We start from the raw sequence: 22,244 nt of genomic DNA, 5'->3' as shown, positions 1-22,244 counted from the left end.
ATAAAGACCTTAATAACCCTCCAGAGGTTGATAAAGACCTTAATAACCCTCCAGAGGTTGATAAAGACCTTAATAACCCTCCATAGGTTGATAAAGACCTTAATAACCCTCCATAGGTTGATAAAGACCTTAATAACCCTCCATAGGTTGATAAAGACCTTAATAACCCTCCATAGGTTGATAAAGACCTTAATAACCCTCCAGAGGTTGATATAGGCCTTAATAACCCTCCATAGGTTGATAAAGACCTTAATAACCCTCCATAGGTTGATAAATACCTTAATAACCCTCCAGAGGTTGATAAAGACCTTAATAACCCTCCAGAGGTTGATAAAGACCTTAATAACCCTCCATAGGTTGATAAAGACCTTAATAACCCTCCAGAGGTTGATAAAGACCTTAATAACCCTCCATAGGTTGATAAAGACCTTAATAACCCTCCAGAGGTTGATATAGGCCTTAATAACCCTCCATAGGTTGATAAAGACCTTAATAACCCTCCAGAGGTTGATAAATACCTTAATAACCCTCCAGAGGTTGATAAATACCTTAATAACCCTCCAGAGGTTGATAAAGACCTTAATAACCCTCCAGAGGTTGATAAAGACCTTAATAACCCTCCAGAGGTTGATAAAGACCTTAATAACCCTCCAGAGGTTGATAAAGACCTTAATAACCCTCCAGAGGTTGATAAAGACCTTAATAACCCTCCAGAGGTTGATAAAGACCTTAATAACCCTCCAGAGGTTGATATAGGCCTTAATAACCCTCCAGAGGTTGATAAAGACCTTAATAACCCTTGGTAATAACCTATACCTGAACCAGCACCCACAGAGAGAGAGACGCTAGCCATCTCTCCGGGACTCAACCCAAAATTAATTACATCACTAGACCTCCATGTCCTAGCGGCCGACATGTCCTGCTACACAGATTACTGTTAAGTCTTAAGGGTGAGTAACAATGGGTGAGTATTTGGGAGTATATATATATAACTGCTGCATTACCTCCAGGATGAGAAGCCAGAGGGTGAGTACCCAATGAGGGATAATTAACATATATACGAAACAACTGTATGAACGCAAATATCTTTTTTACTCTCAGGAAGAATGTTAATCCCGGGTTGCACTGGAGCGAATCCCGTGAATACTTCTCCTGCCACCAGGAAACGGCGCTGGAAATAGCGGAGGACAAGTTAGTTTGCTGGAATATAAAAAAAAAAAAACAAGAAATCATTGCTGGAAACTGGAAAAAAATACGAATTATGATTCCTGGAAACTGGAAAACCTCTATACAAACTGAATACATAAGTTTCACCTGACAGATACAAACAGATACATACGTTTCTGAACCGATTAACTAGTATAATAAAAAGCACCATAGAGGAATACATTACAACCGTATATTTTATATACCTTAAATATTTATATTATATATCTATATATATATATTTTATATACCTTATAACCGTATATATTTATATATTTAGTTATAATAGCACACCGTACTACTATTTAAACACAAAAGTAACTTTTTTTGTTGCATTCATTAAGTGGAACGTCGTGCGAAGCTGCCCGTGTGACCGACTCCTGGGGGTGGTCAGGGGCCACCCCCAGGGGTCAGGAGCCACCCCCAGGGGTCAGGGGCCATCCCCAGGAGTCAGGGGCCACCACCAGAGGTCAGGGGCCACCACCAGGGGTCAGGGGGGCCACCACCAGGGGTCAAGGGCCATCCCCATGGGTCAGGGGCCACTCCCAGGGGTCAGGGGCCACCCCCAGGGGTCAAGGGCCACCCCCGGGGGTCACCCCCAGGGGTCAGGAGCCACCCCCAGGGGTCAAGGGCCACCCCCAGGGGTCAGGAGCCACTCCCAGGGGTCAGGGGCCACTCCCAGGGGTCAGGAGCCATCCCCAGGGGTCAGGAGCCACCCCAGGGGTCAGGGGCCACTCCCAGGGGTCAGGAGCCACCCCCAGGGGTCAGGAGTCACCCCCAGGGGTCAGGAGCCACCCCCAGGGGTCAGAGGCCACCCTCAGGGGTCAGGGGTCACTCCCAGGGGTCCCAAGCTGCCACGGTTCTCAACCCATATATAATTTAGACGTTTATTATGCTCCCGTGGGAGGTGGTGGCAACGCATATATATATATATATATATATATATATATATATATATATATATATATATATATATATATATGTACATATATATATATATATATATATATATATATATATATATATATATATATATATATATATATATATATATATATATATATATATATATATGTCGTACCTAGTAGCCAGAACGCACTTCTCAGCCTACTATGCAAGGCCCGATTTGCCTAATAAGCCAAGTTTTCATGAATTAATATATTTTCACTAATTTTTTTCTTATGAAATGATAAAGCAACACATTTCATAATGTATGAGGTCAATTTTTTTTTATTGGAGTTAAAATTAACGTAGATATTAGACCGAACCTAACCAACCCTACCTAACCTAACCTAACCTATCTTTATTGGTTAGGTTAGGTTAGGTTAGGTAGCAGAAAAAGTTAGGTTAGGTTAGGTTAGGTAGGTTAGGTAGTCGAAAAAACATTAATTCATGAAAACTTGGCTTATTAGGCAAATCGGGCCTTGCATAATAGGCTGAGAAGTGCGTTCTGGATACTAGGTACATATATATATATATATATATATATATATATATATATATATATATATATATATATATATATATATATATATATATATATATATATATACCTAGTAGCCAGAACTCACTTCTCAGCCTACTATTCAAGGCCCGATTTGCCTAATAAGCCAAGTTTTCCTGAATTAATATATTTACTATAATTTTTTTCTTATGAAATGATAAAGCTACCCTTTTCTCTATGTATGAGGTCAATTTTTTTTATTGGAGTTAAAATTAACGTAGATATATGACCGAACCTAACCAACCCTACCTAACCTAACCTAACCTATATTTATAGATAAGGTTAGGTTAGGTAGCCAAAAAAAGCTAGGTTAGGTTAGGTTAGGTAGGTTAGGTAGACGAAAAAACATTAATTCATGAAAACTTGGCTTATTAGGCAAATCGGGCCTTGAATAGTAGGCTGAGAAGTGCGTTCTGGCTATTAGGTACGACATATATATATATATATATATATATATATATATATATATATATATATATATATATATATATATATATATATATATATATATATATATATATATATATCACGTCATCTAAGGATCACACCATAACATCAGAAGAATGTGTTCATTAACACGAAAGTATGTATAAGGAATTTCTTGCTTCATTTGCCTTCGTGGTTAAACATTGTCCCATTATTCATCACGTGTTAAATCATTCTTAAACGCATTCTCCAAGTTTATAGTGTCCTCGTGTCCCTTATACACCGGGGCCAGGGGCCAGAGTCACGAAAGCAGTTACGCAAGCACTTACGAACGTGTACATCTTTCCTCAATCTTTGACGGCTTTGGTTACATTTATTAAACAGTTTACAAGCATGAAAACTTCCCATTCAACTGTTGTTATTGTTATAAATAGCCTCCTGGTGCTTCGGAGCTCATTAACTGTTTAATAATTGTAAACAAAGCCGCCAAAGATTGGGAAAAGATGTACAGTTTCGTAAGTGCTTGCGTAAGTGCTTTCGTGAATCTGGCCCCAGGTGAGGACATCCGCCAGAGGTTGAGGTGAGGGAGAGCCGCCCACACCTGCAATTCATATTCAATATCGCTCCCTGAGGGTAATTGACGGTTAATGCATCAAGGAACCTGAAATCAATCAGGCGCGAGAGAGACACAGAGAGACGCCCGAGCAAGACTCTCTAAAGATGTGTGTTTACATGTTATAAACTGTGTCGCCTCAGCTTGTTGGGTGGTCAGAAATATTACCTGAATGTGATATATTTGAGTCTCAAGCTTCCATCCGTGCCGCCCCTTGTTCTGTTGAAATTCATTATAAACAATTCCTCGGTTTCCACCCTGTCAATTCCTCTAAGTATTTTATACGTCTATATCAAGTCCCCTCACTCTCTCACTCCTTTCTAGCGTCGTCAGGTTTAGCTCCTGAGCTCTGAGACAAGTCTCATTGCTAACTTCTGCATTTTTCGTGTTTTCTTATGTGTTTTTTAGATGGGGGGCTCCAAGATTAGGTGTGTGTGTGTGTGTGTGTGTGTGTGTGTGTGTGTGTGTGTGTGTGTGTGTGTGTGTGTGTGTGTGTGTGTGTGTGTGAAACGAAACGAAACGAACAGCGAAATGTGTGTATTCACCTAGTTGTATTCACCTAGTTGTGTTTGCGGGGGTTGAGCTTTGCTCTTTCGGCACGCCTCTCAACTGTCAATCAACTGTTTACTAACTACACTAACTACTTTTTTTTTTTTCCACACCACACACACACCCCAGGAAGCAGCCCGTGACAGCTGACTAACTCCCAGGTACCTATTTACTGCTAGGTAACAGGGGCATTCAGGGTGAAAGAAGCTTTGCCCGTTTGTTTCTGCCTCGTGCGGGAATCGAACCCGCGCCACAGAATTACGAATCCTGCGCGGTATCCACCAGGCTACGAGGTCCCTGTCTGTGTACTCACCTAGTTGTACTCACCTAGTTGTGTCTGCAGGATCGAGCATTGACTCTTGGATCCCGCCTTTCGAGCATCGGTTGTTTACAGCAATGACTCCTGTCCTATTTCCCTATCATACCTGGTTTTAAAATTATGAATAGTATTTGCTTCCACAACCTGTTCCTGAAGTGCATTCCTTTTCCCCACTACTCTCACGCTAAAAGAAAACTTCCTAACATCTCTGTGACTCATCTGAGTTTCAAGCTTCCATCCATGTCCTCTCGTTCTGTTACTATTCCGTGTGAACATTTCGTCTATGTCCACTCTGTCAATTCCTCTGAGTATCTTATACGTTCCTATCATGTCCCCCCTCTCCCTTCTTCTTTCTAGTGTCGTAAGGCACAGTTCCCTCAGGCGCTCTTCATACCCCATCCCTCGTAGCTCTGGGACGAGTCTCGTTGCAAACCTCTGAACCTTTTCCAGTTTCATTATATGCTTCTTCAGATGGGGACTCCATGATGAGGCGGCATACTCTAAGACTGGCCTTACGTAGGCAGTATAAAGCGCCCTAAATGCCTCCTTACTTAGGTTTCTGAATGATGTTCTAACTTTTGCCAGTGTAGAGTACGCTGCTGTCGTTATCCTATTAATATGTGCCTCAGGAGATAGATTAGGTGTTACGTCCACCCCCAGGTCTCTTTCACGCGTCGTTACAGGTAGGCTGTTCCCCTTCATTGTGTACTGTCCCTTTGGTCTCCTATCTCCTAGTCCCATTTCCATAACTTTACATTTGCTCGTGTTGAATTCTAGTAGCCATTTGTGTGTATGTGTATGTGTGTGCCGCGCGCACACACACACGCACCCTTGTTTTTGTTCACCTAGCTGTGCTTTGCGAGGACATAGATTTAACTCTTGGATCACGCCTTTTAATCTTAAATCAATTGCTGTACAATTTTCCCCTTTTCCAAAGGCACTGTCATATCTACATTAAAACCTGTGAACATATCAGTGCCTCCAGCACTTCACTGCTCAGAACATTCCATTTACTCACTAATTCACACAATGAAAACTTCTGATTTTTCTAACATTTGTGCCTCATTTAATTAGGCTGCTAAGCTTCATCCAATGTCCATTTGTTCGTATTTCACCCGTGCCAAATATTCTGTCCCTTGTCTGCTCTATTCATTACAAGGATATTACGTATATTTTGACTGCTACTTTCCCGTTCCTTCCACCACATAATATGCAGCATGAGAGTAGAGGTTGTACTTGGTATAACCATCCGTCTCTGTCTTGTGTTCTCTCAATACATCCTCAATAAATCTCTGCCCATGTAAGTGGCCTATGATATTACCCTTTACACACAGAGATCATACTAACGTGATTCATCAAATGAACAAATTCATAAGGGCCGTGACGAGGATTCGAACGTTGTCGTAGTTCAGTCGATTAAGGCAGCGTCTGGGATGCTCCTGGACACAGGTTCGAATCCTGGTCACGGCCCTTGTGCATTTGTTCATGATATTAACCTGTTCTGTATCATTTTCTGAAAGTGTGATCAATCTGTTATATTCACTTATAGTACCTATAGTTAGTATAGTTGTCTAGTGTCGTTAGCGAGTGTTATAAGGTGGGTGGGGTCGGCCCTCATGCCTCTCTTTAAATAGGATTGGCTATCTCGTTTCATGCAGGTCGGCGTTCAATCCCCGACCATCCAACTAGTCGGGCACCATTCCTTTCTCCCCCCCGTCCCATCCCAAATCCTTATCCTCACCTCTTCCCAGTGCTATATAATCGTAATGGCTTGGCACTTGCCACTGATAATTCCTTCCTTCCTTCCTTCCTATTGCTTTAAGCAACGACTCGTGTGAAGTCTTTAAAAGTAGCATTGGTTGTCCCCTTGAGGTTTACAAACAGTTTTCCCAGCTGTTATGGATGATGAAAGTTAGATGAGGATAGTCTGTGGACAGTTGAAGGCCAGACGGGCTGGGCTAGCCTCACACAGCTTTGCATGGTGACTGGGGACTTTATGGCGAGGCTCACACAGTGGTCGGGATCAGCCCTGTACCACCCGTGATGGGGTAATATTATTCCTCCAATGTTTTTTAATGTAGCTACCAGTACATTAAAAAACATTGGAGGAGGAATAATATTCTGTGATTCAAAGTCTGCTCTTCAAGCAATCGAAAACTTGTCTTGGAAGATCGACAGCAAGAACCTTCATACTCCCAATTATAAATGACCTAATTGATGCACAGAGTAAAGGGTCTCGAATCTCCTTTGTATGGATACCTTCACACATAAATATAACCCATCATAATGAGACAGACATTGCAGCCAAATTAGCGTGTAACAAGTCTGAAGTTGAATTAGATCTAGGTATCCCCATCTCTGCTGTCAAAACTGTATTGGTCCAAACACTCAGGTCTGATAAGAAAGAAATTACCGACTCCCAACGACCTGAAAGTACTAGTATAAAAAGCTATGATCTGTTCAGATCTGAAACCTATATCTATGGGCAGCACAAAACGTCCACTAGACTGTGCGACACAGTGGTTGCAAGGATCAGGTTGGGTTACCGTTACCTGTGGCAGGTGGCTGCAGGTGACGGATCTCCCAATCCTGAGCACTCCAAGGTGCAAACTCTGTGAGCAGGAACTACGGCATGATCTCCCACACTACATCACTGAATGCCCAGTTATTAGACCTTTCAGACCAGTTGGCATTAGGTACCTGGAGCTTTGCAATTACTTTATTCACTCTCGTATTCATGAAGATATCCTCACAGTGTACCCAAAATTTGCCAGTGCAGGCTACTAAACACATGACCCTGTATGACTAACCATCCTGTGTGATGGGGATTTTTTAGCATCACCTAGTTAGCTTTTTTGACACACTGTACTCCTCTTCATATAGTCTATGGTAGCTGTACTAATGCAGATGTACCTCATGTATTAAAAAAAAAAAAATTGATGGGAAATCGGCCTCCACACCCTAGTCGCTAAGTCGGCGGATATGAAATATGCAACGGAAGGGCCGTAGAGTTTTCCATTAATTTTAATAAATAGTTTTCAGATATTGTCATTTTGTAACGAATGGTCAGGTGGCAGATTTATGTTCTGGGCCCAACCGTTCGATCACAGTGATAGCATGGAGTAGTGTGATGATAGTAGGCGGTGAACAGTGAACATGGTTACGGTGATAGGGAGAGATGGGGGAGGTGTGTGTGTGTGTGTGTGTGTGTGTATGTGCGGAGAGGGGAAGGTGTGGTTGTGAAGGGGCAGAGAGAGGTGGGTGGGTTTAGGGGAGACTGTGAGGGTGTGCATGTGTGGGTGGGGAATTTGGGTGGGGAGAGAGAGAGAGAGAGAGAGAGAGAGAGAGAGAGAGAGAGAGAGAGAGAGAGAGAGAGAGAGAGAGAGAGAGAGAGAGAGAGAGAGAGAGAGAGAGAGGACTGGGCACAGGCTCCACCTCAGCATTCGCCGGCTACCCTCATCTAGCAATTACAAAAAATATATATATGACAAATTCTGGCAGAAAGGAAAAAACCTCGAAGCCAAACAATCAGTTGAGTGAATTGTAGTTTATCATTAAGCAATATATTTCAACATTACTCAAGAAACAGCCCAACAACCTTTCTTTTCTAGACTGCAACACTGAGCGCTCGCAAAACTATTATCGATGAGTTGATATAATCACCAGTGCCTCAAGCACAAACTATTTCACACCCGCAAGATAACACCCGGTTGAAGATAACACGAGAAAACAAAGCATGACATTAGGAAGATATCAACAAGAAGGAAGATATCAAAAACGAGAAGCGAAGTACATTAATAAACTTACAAGGTCAGCTCAGGCAAGTCTGAGATCACACGTGAAATAGTATCTTAACTCAGGAGGGCGTGACAGACTCTCTAAAGTAACGTTGATTCACTTAAAAGAAAATTCAAAATCACTTGTAAGAAGCAGCAGTGTGTGTAACAACTACATAATAAAAATAAAAGTCAAACCTGGACGATATAACATCCGGGGCTCTGAAGATGACACACCGTTTCCCCTTTATGACTGTTATTGTGCCTCTGGCAGCCTCCACACGACGCCCCCTTTCAAAACAATGTAAAATTTCAATTACAAAACCCCATCTAAAAACAATGCCCTAAACTCAGTAAAAGAACCAATATCTCGAGTCCAACACAGAATGATGTGTAACGACCATGAAACCATTTCGTTTTCTTCAGAATGACTTTAGGAGGGAGGAAGCCAATTCTGTACGACCCAGCAGCCTTGATTTTCCACTCGGCGACTGACCCTAGAGACACTGTCATCAATTTTGCAACCCCGTCCTCCTGACATGATAGCACTTGTACCATACCTGGTTGATACCTGGTTGATGGGGTTCTGGGAGTTCTTCTACTTCCCAAGCCCGGCCCGAGGCCAGACTTGACTTGTGAGATGTTTGGTCCACCCGGCTGTTGCTTGGAGCGGCCCGCAGGCCCACATACCCACCACAGCCCGGTTGGTTCGGCACTCCTTGAAGGAAACAATCTAGTTTCCTCTTGAAGATGTCCACGGTTGTTCCTGCAATATTTCTGATGCTCGCTGGGAGGACGTTGAACAACCGTGGACCTCTGATGTTCATACAGTGTTCTCTCATTGTGCCTATGGCACCTCTGCTCTTCACTGGTTCTATTCTGCATTTTCTTCCATGTAGCATATAGCAACTATTTAGCCATTTCGGGCCATTGGGCTGAAACTTTAGCACACTGTAGATTCAAAATCGGCAATTTCTCAACTCTAAATAAATTCGATAATATGTTATATTTGAGTGTATAGTTAGTCAGAGAATATTTAAGATGTTTTAAGGATGTGAGGAATATTTTGGTATGTTTTGAATTTTGAATTTGAATTTGTTTTGGACAGGTTGGTAATTAATTGATTTAGAGCAGGTGGGTGAGGCATTTACCCACCTGTCCTTACCCAACCCGTCCTCACACTAGGGTGGTTAAAGCAGCGGCCGTCCTCCCCAGACGCATTCATCCATTTTAACATACTGTATATTAAAAATTGGTTTGTTTTCATATATAAATTAATATTATTATATATTTATAAGTGAAAATACAGGAATACAGACCAAATACAAGCCAAAAGTAATTACATGCAGCCGCTAAACTCCCTGTTTATGAAAGAAAAACTGTTTATACACGACTTACAACTGATGACGTTCGAACGTTTCTCGAACAGTGCTTCGCTGATGATGACCTCTGTTCGAATCGCTTCACTGTAAATGCTTCACCCACGTACTACACCCACCAATAATCGCCAACAGAACCTAAACACCGAACCTAACCTAACCTAACCTAACCTAACCTACGCCTAACCTAACCTAACCTAACCTAACCTACGCCTAACCTAACCTAACCTAACCTAACCTACGCCTAAATATGCACAATAAGCTAATATATAATAATTCCGTTCACCTGGGTTCTAGGAGACTCGAACCACGGACCCAACGCATGAGAGGTAGAGACATGTAGCTACTCAGCTGTGAAGTGACCGTAATAAGGAAAGATTCCATAGCAGCAATATAGTTGCGTCTGGAATCTTTCCTTATTAAAACAATTCACAGCTGAGCGAGTTTTTCTCTAAGTTTCATTAGAGAAAAAAATCATATTTCCAAAGTACAGTGTGTAAAAAAAAAAAAACCGAAGAATGAGTCTTTGGGGTCGGCCGCTGGGTGGAATGAACGATTTTAATGGGAAATACCCCATAATGAACTTATAAATCATATAGGAAAAGCATGACGATACAACTCACATTATCCAGTCCCTCCTCCACCCCCCCCGCACCCATCCCATTTCCTTTCCGTTGCTGGAAAAGGAGTCATAATAGCTCCCGTCACTCAACATTTTACAGCGAAATGGAAAAGGTGATGTTCTTATATATATACTCTGGGAGATGAAGGAGGAGGAGAGGAACATGCAAATTCTAGTTGAATTCCGTTCAAAGGATTCTGAATGCATTGCGTACGAAAACACACACACACACACACACACACACACACACACACACACACACACACACACACACACACACACACACACACACACACACACACACACACACACACACACACACACACACACACACACACACACACACACACACACACACACACACACACACACACACACACACACACACACACACACACACACACACACACATACACACACATACACACACACACACACACACACACACACACACACACACACACATACACACACACACACATACACGCACACTTTTGGATTTATTTAGATATGCAGAGACGGTGTTGAGGGAGGAATGTTGGATAAGGTGTGTATATGAAGGAGTGTTGGGTATAAGGTACGTGAAGGGCACCCCATTGCCCTAGTCGTGGGTATACTAATACCTCACGGCTGGGCATGAGTGAACACCTCTGCAGCCTGCTGGGTGCTGGGAATCACAGCGCCTATTCATCATAGCGGTCTGGGACAATTTCGAACAACTCTCAGTCTCGATACAGGATTTATGCATTCATAAGAATTAATTGGTTGGTACAGTGCACTGAAGGGGTAGGTGTGCGTGTGTACTTACCTAGTTGTACTTACCTAGTTGTGGTTGCGGGGGATGAGCTCTGGTTCATTGGTCCCGCCTCTCAACTGTCAATCAATTGGTGTACAGATTCCTGAGCCTAATGGGCTCTATCATATCTACATTTGAAACTGTGTATGGAGTCTGCCTCCACCACATCACTTCCTAATGAATTCCATTAATTCCGTGTGTGTGTGTGTGTGTACTCACCAAGTTGAACTCATCTAGTTGTGCTTGAGGGGGTTGGTCCCGCCTCTCAACCGTCAATCAACAGGTGTATAGGTTCCTGAACCTATTGGGCTCTATCATATCTACACTTTAAACTGGGTGTGGAGTCAGCCTCCACCACATCACTTCCTAGTGCATTCCATTTGTCAACTACTCTGACACTAAACAAAATTTTAATGTCTTTATGGCTCACTTAGACACTCAATTTCCACCTGTGTCCCCTTAGTAGGTGTGCTCCTATTGTTAAGTAAACTGTTATTGTTTACCCTATTAATTCCTTTGAGAATCTTGTATGTGGCGATCATGTCCCCCCCCCTAACTCTCCTGTCTACCAGATACGTAAGGTTTAATTCTCGTAGTCTTTCCTCATAGCTCATGCCCCCCCCTCCCAGTTCGGGCATTAGTCTGGTGGCCAACTTCTGAGCCTTCTTCAATTCTTATGCTTGACGAGATATGGACTCCATGCTGGAGCTGCATACTCCAGGATTGGTCTGACATACGTGGTATACAAGGTTCTGAATGATTCCTTACACAAGTTTCTAAAGGCCGTTCATATGTTGGCCAACCTGACATATGCCGCTGAGGTTATTCTCTTGATGTGGGCTTCAGGGGACAGGTCTGGCGTGATATTAACCCCCAGGTCTTTCTCTCTCTCTCTCTGATTCTTGACGAATTTCATCTCCCAAATGATACCTTGTATCTGGCCTCTTGCTCCCTACACATATCATCATTACATTACATTTGCTCAGGTTAAGCTCTAACAATCATTTGTTGGACCATTTTTTCAGTTTGTCCAGGTCTTCTTCAAGCCTCATGCTGTCCTCAGTATTAATCCTTCTCATAATTTTGGCATTATCAGCAAAAATTGAGAGGAATGAGTCTATACCCTCTGGGAGATCATGTACGTATATCAGAAACAGGATAGGTTCGAGTACAGTACCCTGTGGGACTCCACTTGTGATTTCACGCCATTCTGAGGTCTCACCCCCTCATAGTAACTCTCTGCTTCCTATTGCTTAGGTACTCCCTTATCCACTGGAGCACCTTACCAGTTACTCCTGCCTGTTTCTCTAGCTTATGCATCAGCCTCTTATGGGGGGGACTGTGTCAAAGAATGCCAGAGAAAAGGCTTCATCACAACAGAGTTGTCATCTATGAGTCTATGTAAAATTCCCTCCAGTATGATTCTTCGTTTCTCCTCTGCCAATCCCAGTCAGGAAAAACAAAGTAACAATTACGTGACTTTTCAATGTCTCCCTTAAAAAGTTCCTTGGGAGGGACAATTTTTTTTTTTTTAAGTTTTCCGGGTAAAAGATTTCAGAGTAAAAATTTTATGGGTAAATCTTTTCTGGGTAAATCTTTTCTGGGTTAAAGTTTTCTGGTCATCCAAACAGGGTCATTCAGTTATTGTTATTCATCCCACGTAAACCTCAGGTGACATTCCGGATACACAGCTTGCCATAGTCACGGCTTGGAATATATATATATATATATATATATATATATATATATATATATATATATATATATATATATATATATATATGATTCAAAAATTGTTTTTCGACTACCTAACCTACCTAACCTAACCTAACCTAACTTTTTCGGCTACCTAACCTAACCTAACCTATAAAGATAGGTTAGGTAGGGTTGGTTAGGTTCGGTCATATATCTACGTTAATTTTAACTCCAATAAAAGAAAAATGACCTCATACATAATGAAATGGGTAGCTTTATCATTTCATAAGAAAAAAAATAGAGAAAATATATTAATTCAGGAAAACTTGGCTTATTAGGCAAATCGGGCCTTGCATAGTAGGCCGAGAAGTGCGTTCTGGCTACTAGGTACGACATATATATATATATATATATATATATATATATATATATATATATATATATATATATATATATATATGTGTGTGTGTGTGTGTGTGTGTGTGTGTGTGTGTGTGCGTGTGTGTGTGTGTGTGTGTGTGTGTGTGTGTGTGTGTGTGTGCGTGCGTATGTGTGATACCTATTACTCCAGAGCCGCACTACTTGGCCTAGTATGCAAAGCACGATTTGCCTAACAGAGTGATTTCGTTATTTTCAAATATTTCTTTCCAAATTGGTTTATTCCAATTAACAATATATTATACTGCATTAAGAACATAAATTACTAATTTATTTAGGCTAAGATAAGTTAGGGTAGATCTAATCAAATTTCTACGTTAGTTCTAACTGAAATAAAGATAAATCAAATCATTTATAATATAAAAGAAACTTCCTCCATTCCACAAGAACAAAAAATTGGAAAAATATAATAATTTCAGGAAAATTCGACTTGTTAAGCCACTTTAATTAATATGTACGACAAACATGTAATTAGATCACACGCCACAAACACGACATAACTTCGCAGGAAGTTATGTCAATGGAAATGGAAAATGGAAAGTTATGCCAATAGAAAATAATCCACTAACAAGGCAAGAAACCCACAATATACGTCCCCCAGAACACTGCACTCCAAGAAAGGAGAAAACCTCCCCCACTTACCAGATAATTCCAGCTACCAAACACCTGAGAGATGAAGGAGATTATGATGAAGCAATTAGCAGGTGTTATTACCCCGGAACAATTACCATGAGCAATTAGCTCACACAGAGGGAGGAAACTGTTGAAGGTGGGAATAAAGCCCCTAACATCTGCACTCTGCAGATCACCCTAACATCTGCACATCACCCTAACATCTGCACTCTGCAGATGTTGATGACTTGCTTGACCATCACTCGTTCAACACGGGCGAGACCTGCTAGGAGAAAGTATTATGATCAGAGCACAGAAACTCCCAGTGGAGCACAGAGCCCCAAACAGAGCACAGTGGCCCCCCAGCAGAGCATAGAGACCCCCCAACAGAGCACAGAGGCCTTCCAACAGAGCACAGAAGCCTCCCAACAGAGAACAGAGGCCCCCAACAGAGCACAGATACCCCCAACAGAGCACAGAGGCCCCCAACAGAGCTCACAGATCCCCCAACAGAGAACAGTGGCACCCAACAGAGCTCACAGATCCCAACAGAGCTCACAGATCCCCAACAGAGCACAGATACCTCCAACAGAGCCCCAAACAGAGCACAGTGGCTCCCCAACAGAGCACAGAGGCCCCCCAACAGAGAACAGTCCCCCAACAGAGCTCACAGATCCCCAACAGAGCACAGAGGGCCCCCAACAGAGAACAGTTACCCCCAACAGAGCACAGAGAGCCCCAACAGAGAACAGAGGCCCCCAACAGAGAACACATAGGCCCCCAACAGAGCACATAGGCTCCCCAACAGAGCACAGAGGCCTCCCAACAGAGCACAGATACCACCCTCCAACAGAGCACAGAGCCCCAAACAGAGAACAGAGGCCCCCAACAGAGCTCACAGATCCCCAACAGAGCACAGAGGCCCCCAACAGAGCTCACAGATCCCCAACAGAGCACAGACACCCCCCAACAGAGCTCACAGATCCCCAACAGAGAACAGAGGCCCCCAGTAAAAGAAGACTGTTCAGGTGCAGTGATCCATCACCTTTACTGGAGGCAGCTACGAGACGCACAGACTGCCGAGGCTAGTTCCTCCTTCCCTCTGCCTCTAGAGACAGCTGGTTAAGCCCACCCTGTGATTGGTTGGCTGGCTACCTTAGACGCAACCGTTTTGGCTACCTAGCTGGTTAAGCCCACCCTGTGATTGGTTGGCTGGCTACCTTAGACGCAACCGTTTTGGCTACCTAGCTGGTTAAGCCCACCCTGTGATTGGTTGGCTGGCTTGGTTAGACGCAACCGTTTTGGCTACCTAGCTGGTTAAGCCCACCCTATGATTGGTTGGCTGGCTTGGTTAGACGCAACCGTTTTGGCTACCTAGTTGGTTAAAACACCCTGTGATTGGCTGGCTGGCCGATCAAGACACTGTGTTGACAAGGCTGATATGAAGATATTCTCAACCATAACAAATATGAAGATATACATTCTACACTGACACAGATGACTGACGGCATTAAGACATTCCACAGCGATAGACATAAGACAAATGTCTGTCGATGGACATTTTCCTTTCCTAAATTTTCACCTTGGGAATTTTTCCTGTAGTCGTGTTTTCGATGTCAAATTCCAGCCAGATGCCGTGGATTCGTTTTTGTATCGTTTTAATGACCGCAAAACGACATTGATCCTGCAGACCATTACCGGCTGAGGAGCTCAATATCCCCAAAAGGTTTCGTTCCAGTTTTGCAAGAAAACCTGTTATATATATGTTCACTAAGCTGGTTAGTCCCCCTATAGCTTGAAGACCAGAAATGACTGCATCTGAACGAAAGGGGGGATAACTTGTTCACTGTTTGCTGTCATCCTGATTACTGCCAGCTGTTGTCATCCTACCTCCCTCACTAGTCACCACACTGGCTCCAGGGGGGTAATTCTTTCATCCTACTTCCCACATCATTCACCACACTGGCTCCAGGGGGGTAATTCTTTCATCCTACTTCCCACATCACTCACCACACTGGCTCCAGGGGGGTAATTCTTTCATCCTACTTCCCACATCATTCACCACACTGGCTCCAGGGGGGTAATTCTTTCATCCTACTTCCCACATCACTCACCACACTGGCTCCAGGGGGGTAATCCTCTCCTCCCACCTCCCTCCCTCACCACTCACCACACTGGGACAATATCTATCACTTGGCTTACGTATCACCAGAACAAAAGGTATTACCAATAGGGAAGACTGGCTCTCTCGTGCGTCCATAAAAATAAATCAGTTTTTTTTTGTCTTTCGTTAATTGGCTCACTTGTTATGCTAGTCAAGCTCCAAACTCAGTTATCGAAACACGCGCACGCACACACGCACATACACACACACACGCACACACACACACACACACACACACACACACACACACACACACACACACACACACACACACACACACACAGAGGCCCCTATTTTACTTAGGGGCCTCGTAGCCTGCTGGATAGCGCGCAGGACTCGTAATTCTGTGGCGCGGGTTCGATTCCCGCACGAGGCAGAAACAAATGGGCAAAGTTTCTTTCACCCTAAGTGCCCCTGTTACCTAGCAGTAAATAGGTACCTGGGAGTTAGTCAGCTGTAACGGGCTGCTTCCTGGGGTGTGTGGTGTGAAAAAAAAAAAAAAAAAGTAGTTAGTAAACAGTTGATTGACATTTGAGAGGCGGGCCGAAAGAGCAAAGCTCAACCCCCGCAAAACACAACTAGTAAACACAGCTCGACACACAAGACAAGAGTAAGATGACCGCCCAAGATGCTCACGAAGAACTCTCTATAGACACCCAAAGAAGCGTCTTGAAAGAGACGAAAATTGTGTATACCTTTGCATCCTCACCTGTGGACTCTCAACTGTAACCTGCTAACTATATTGGCACGGTGACATATCTTAATTTTTTTTATTTATATATATATACAAGAGTTGTTCATTCTTGTACAGCCACTAGTACGCGTAGCGTTTCGGGCAAGTCCTTAATCCTATGGTCCCTGGAATACGATCCCCTGCCGCGAAGAATCGTTTTAACATCCATGTACCCATTTTACTGTTGAGTTAAACAGAGGCTACAGTTAAGGATTTGCGCCCAGTCAATCCTCCCTGGCCAGGATGCGAACCCATGACAAAGCGCTCGCGGAACGCCAGGCGAGCGTCTTACCACTACTCCACGGAGACCGTGGAGAGTGCGTCTAACGATGCGCTAGAAACAAGTCTTTAAAACAAGGATTACATATCCATCATTTCGACACGCAACCAGATCATCGCCAGAGATATATATACTATCCAGCAACACACTCACAAAAAAGAAATCGACAGATGCATAGTAGATTAGATATAGCTGAAGCACTAAATGTCAAACACTCTCATCCAAGTGTCAACCGCCAGCATATACACTTAGGCACTTCCTGTCATCTGCAAAAACATGCAAAACCAAGAAAGAATTGCAACGTCCAACCACACCTTGGGCCAGATTCACGAAGCAGTTACGCAAGCACTTACGAACCTGTACATCTTTTCTCAATCTTTGTTGGCTTTGTTTACAAAAATTAAACAGTTAATGAGCTCCGAAGCACCAGGAGGCTGTTTATAACAATAACAACAGTTGATTCTGAAATTTTTATTTTTGTAAACTGTTTAATAAATGTAACCAAAGTCGTCAAAAATTGAGGAAAGATGTACACATTCGTAAGTACTTGCGTTACTGCTTCGTGAATCTGGCCCCAGACCGCCGCCATGATTGATGGAAGTTACATGTGTAGCGTAAATGAGCAAGAAAATGCTTCTTAAATCCTCGAGTCTTGTGTTCGAGCGCCTTGTAAGGTAGGGGAGACCGGCGGGAAGGGGGGGGGGGAGGGGAGGGGGCAGGGGCTGGTATGTGTGTGTGTGAGTCCTTGTTTTGCGTAATATGTGGTGTTGCGTATCTGTAACATACGCAAACAAGTGAATATTTCAGAGCTGAAATCGATGTGTTCCATGTACGCAAGCTGAGAAGACATTCAAGACAATATTCTCTCTAAAACTGGTGCTCAGAGGGTAGGGAAGGGGAAGGGAATTATCAGGGGGGGGGAAAGCGCCAAGCCATTACGACTATATAGCACTTGGAAGGGGTCAGGATAAGGATTTGGGATGGGACGGGGGGAAGGAAATGGTGCCCTACCACTTGGATGGTCGGGGGTTTGAACGCCGACCTACTTGAAACGATACCGTCGCTCTACCGTCCACCCCAAGTGGTTGGGGGGACTCAGAGAGTAGACCAAGACGCTTATAGAGGCATCTTGGTCAGAACAACGCCAGTGCTGCCATCTTCAGGGCAGAAATAAAGTATACAAAAATACTCACGATAAATGGTCACTGGATTTCGGGAAATGAGAAAGACAGCGGCAAAGATTTTAAGAATACTGGAAACTTTGAAGCTGACTGAAGCAAGTTTTTGGGGCCCCAGTTTTCTTTGGAAAAGATACCTCCAGGGACGAACTATCGTTCAAACTAAAAGGTCACGAGAGGTAACAGGACAGTACAGAAAAGTAAATATTTTTTGGATGAAACAATGAAGAGATAAATAATTGCCAGAGCATCATTGCTCTCACAACAAACCGCTGCCCAACTGAGATTTTTATTAAGGCTGTCTCGTTGGACAGTGGAGGAGCTACTGCCTCACACTCGTAGGGTCGATGATTCGAGTCTCCTATAGTGCCCAAGTGAATGATATATATATATATATATATATATATATATATATATATATATATATATATATATATATATATATATATATATATATATATATATATATATATATATATATATATATGTAATTCTCTAGCGAGGGAGACTTGTCAAAGCAACTCGCCCAGTCAGCTGGACAGAGAAAGGAATTTGTCTTTATCACTGAGAGTGCAACAGAGTGCTGTGCATCCCCTAGTGTGTTGCAGGGTCCTGACCACAGCTCTCTGATGTAGGGCTCTTGGACGCTGATGTGGGGCTCTTGGACGCTGATGTGGGGCTCTTGGACACTGATGTGGGGCTCTTGGACGCTGATGTGGGGCTCTTGGACGCTGATGTAGGGCTCTTGGACACTGATGTGGGGTTCTTGGACACTGATGTGGGGCTCTTGGACACTGATGTGGGGCTCTTGGACACTGATGTAGAGCTCTTAGACACTGATGTGGGGCTCTTGGACACTGATGTGGGGCTCTTGGACGCTGATGTGGGGCTCTTGGAGACTGATGTGGGGCTCTTGGACACTGATGTAGGGCTCTTGGACACTGATGTCGGGCTCTTGGACACTGATGTAGGCTCTTGGACATTGACGTGGGGCTCTTGGACACTGATGTGGGGCTCTTGGACACTGATGTAGGGCTCTTGGACACTGATGTGGGGCTCTTGGACACTGATGTAGACTCTGGGACACTGATGTGGGGCTCTTGGATACTGATGTGGGGTCTTGGACACTGTTGTGGGCTCTTGGACACTGATGTAGGCTCTTGGACACTGATGTAGACTCTGGGACACTGATGTGGGGCTCTTGGATACTGATGTGGGGCTCTTCGACACTGATGTGGGGCTCTTGGACACTGATGTGGGGCTCTTGGACACTGATGTGGGGCTCTTGGACACTGATGTAGGGCTCTTGGACACTGATGTGGGGCTCTTGGATACTGATGTGGGGCTCTTGGACACTGATGTGGGGCTCTTGGACACTGATGTGGGGCTCTTGGACACTGATGTAGGGCTCTTGGACACTGATGTGGGGCTCTTGGATACTGATGTGGGGCTCTTGGACACTGATGTGGGGCTCTTGGACACTGATGTGGGGCTCTTGGACACTGATGTAGGGCTCTTGGACACTGATGTGGGGCTCTTGGACACTGATGTGGGGCTCTTGGACACTGATGTGGGGCTCTTGGATACTGATGTAGGGCTCTTGGACACTGATGTAGGGCTCTTGGACACTGATGTGGGGCTCTTGGACACTGATGTGGGGTCTTGGACGCTGATGTGGGGCTCTTGGACACTGATGTGGGGTCTTGGACGCTGATGTGGGGCTCTTGTACACTGATGTGGGGCTCTTGGACGCTGATGTGAGGCTCTTGGACGCTGATGTAGGGCTCTTGGACACTGATGTGGGGCTCTTGGACACTGATGTGGTCTTTTTGAAACACTGACGCAGACTCCGGAAACACTGACGCAGGCTTCTGAAACACTGACGCAGACTCCGGAAACACTGACGCAGATTCCGGAAACACTGACGCAGACTCTAGAAACACTGACGCAGACTCCTGAAACACTGACGCAGACTCCTGAAACACTGACGCAGGCTCCAGAAACGTTAGTTGGAACATAAAAGACTGATCTTGACACATAAGACTTGATACCACATAAGAAGATCAAGAGGCGACATAAGAGGGTCATAATAGCGATCCAAGACGTTGTCAAGATATCGTCCCGATCCTGAGAAGCAGTGTAAATAAAAATAAATTCAGCAATACATTCAACATTTGGACTTGACCTAACCTTCCCTGATTGGACTTGACCTAACCTTCCCAGACTGGACTTGACCTAACCTTCCCAGACTGGACTTGACCTAACCTTACCTGACTGGTAAGAGTAGTAGAAATTAATATAGAGTTTTCATTTGCAGTGAAGAGAGAATACATAAATGAATGTAAAAAAGACTTGGGGCCAGATTCACGAAGCAGTTACGCAAGCACTTACGAACCTGTTCATCTTTTCTCCATCTTTGGCGGCTTTGTTTACAATTATTAAGCAGTTAATGAACTTCTAAGCACCAGGAGGCTGTTTATAACAACAACAACAGTTGATTGGGAAGTTTTCATGCTTGTAAACTGTTTTATAAATGTAACCAAAGCCGTCAAAGATTGAGGAAAGATGTACACGTTCGCAAGTACTTGCGTAACTGCTTCGTGAATCTGGCCTCCTGAAAGCTGCAGCATTAAACATTATAAATACCCTGAGGAAACATTTATACATGAAACTAATAGAACAAGAACTCGACAATGTGATGTTATAGTGGCCAGAATACGCCTGGGATATAGACGTATCTGGCAGCATTCTCAAAACCCAAATATGGGATATACACAATGTGTCAACTTTGTGAAAGAGAAAACATGCACTCACTTGAATATTAAAATGTAGAATGTCCCATATTAACAGGCTCTGTTATGAGATATGCTGAATTTTGTAAACATTGTCTTAATACTGGAACACTAGATGATATATTGGACTTGTACCCAAGATTGACTATGTAACTATAGCATGAGCTTGTAAAAGCATCTTAATCCTCTTCGTTGGTTAAGTGTTTAGTACCACACTAGTTTCTATAGTAGTTATCTTACCCTGTCAAAGTAAGAGAGACATTAGAGTGATGTAACACACAGAAGTATCACAGTGAACACAACACAGTGAACACAACACAGTGAACACAACACAGTGAACACAACACAGTGAACACAACACAGTGAACACAACACAGTGAACACAACACAGTGAACACGGCATACAACGACCTATAAACAGTAACGAGAGGCGCACCGGGAAGCAATTTGCAATATATTGGACAACAAAGACCAGAGGTTAGCCCATCGGCGGCTATACTGCTGTCTATCACAACTTCCGCTATGGCTGTCTATTGTGCCCTGTCTACTGTGGCCTGTCTCCTGTGACCCGTCTACTGTGATCCATCTACTGTGACCCCGGGTGCTGTGTTTCACCAGAGAGAAGGCTCTCCACTGTCTTATCAATAAATCCCTCCACTGTCCACAGGCAACATCGTTTTGCCTCCAACAAGCACACACACACACACACACACACACACACACACACACACACACACACACACACACACACACACACACACACACATACACACACACACACACACACACACACACACACACACACACGAGAAAGAGAAAGATTCGAGAAAGAGACCTGGGAGTGGACGTAACATCTAATCTAACTCTTGAGGCACATATAAATAGGACAACGACAGCAGCGTACTCTACACTGGCGAAAATTAGAACTTCATTCAGAAACCTAAATGAGGAGGCTTTTAGGGCGCTTTACACTGCCTACGTGAGACCCGTCTTAGAGTATGCCGCGCTATCATGGAGCCCCCACCTGAAGAAACACATAAAGAAACTGGAGAAGGTTCAGAGGTTTGCAACGAGGTTTGTCCCAGAGTTACGAGGGATGGGGTATGAAGAGCGTCTGAAGGAACTGAACCTTACGACACTAGAGAAAAGAAGGGAGAGAGGA

The 22,244-nt window shown here is 43.7% G+C and overlaps 2 protein-coding genes across 2 annotated transcripts; one reads left to right on the top strand and one right to left on the bottom strand.

Annotated features, from left to right (window-relative positions):
- The first annotated feature begins 14,178 nt into the window (after nucleotides 1–14,178).
- On the top strand, nucleotides 14,179–15,024 carry LOC123760478 (ataxin-2 homolog). Its single transcript, XM_045746166.2, has one exon. The coding sequence runs from the start codon at nucleotides 14,179–14,181 to the stop codon at nucleotides 15,022–15,024; it is 846 nt and encodes a 281-aa protein (XP_045602122.2).
- Nucleotides 15,025–18,884: 3,860 nt separating this feature from the next.
- On the bottom strand, nucleotides 18,885–20,378 carry LOC138372498 (zonadhesin-like). The gene has a single exon (XM_069337970.1). The coding sequence runs from the start codon at nucleotides 20,376–20,378 to the stop codon at nucleotides 18,885–18,887; it is 1,494 nt and encodes a 497-aa protein (XP_069194071.1).
- Nucleotides 20,379–22,244: the final 1,866 nt, after the last annotated feature.

This window comes from Procambarus clarkii, chromosome 39, assembly GCF_040958095.1.
Source record: "Procambarus clarkii isolate CNS0578487 chromosome 39, FALCON_Pclarkii_2.0, whole genome shotgun sequence".
NCBI classification, from domain to species: Eukaryota; Metazoa; Arthropoda; class Malacostraca; order Decapoda; family Cambaridae; genus Procambarus; species Procambarus clarkii.
The sequence above is the reverse complement of the archived record's forward strand: the minus strand, read 5'-3'. Positions and strand labels throughout refer to the sequence as shown.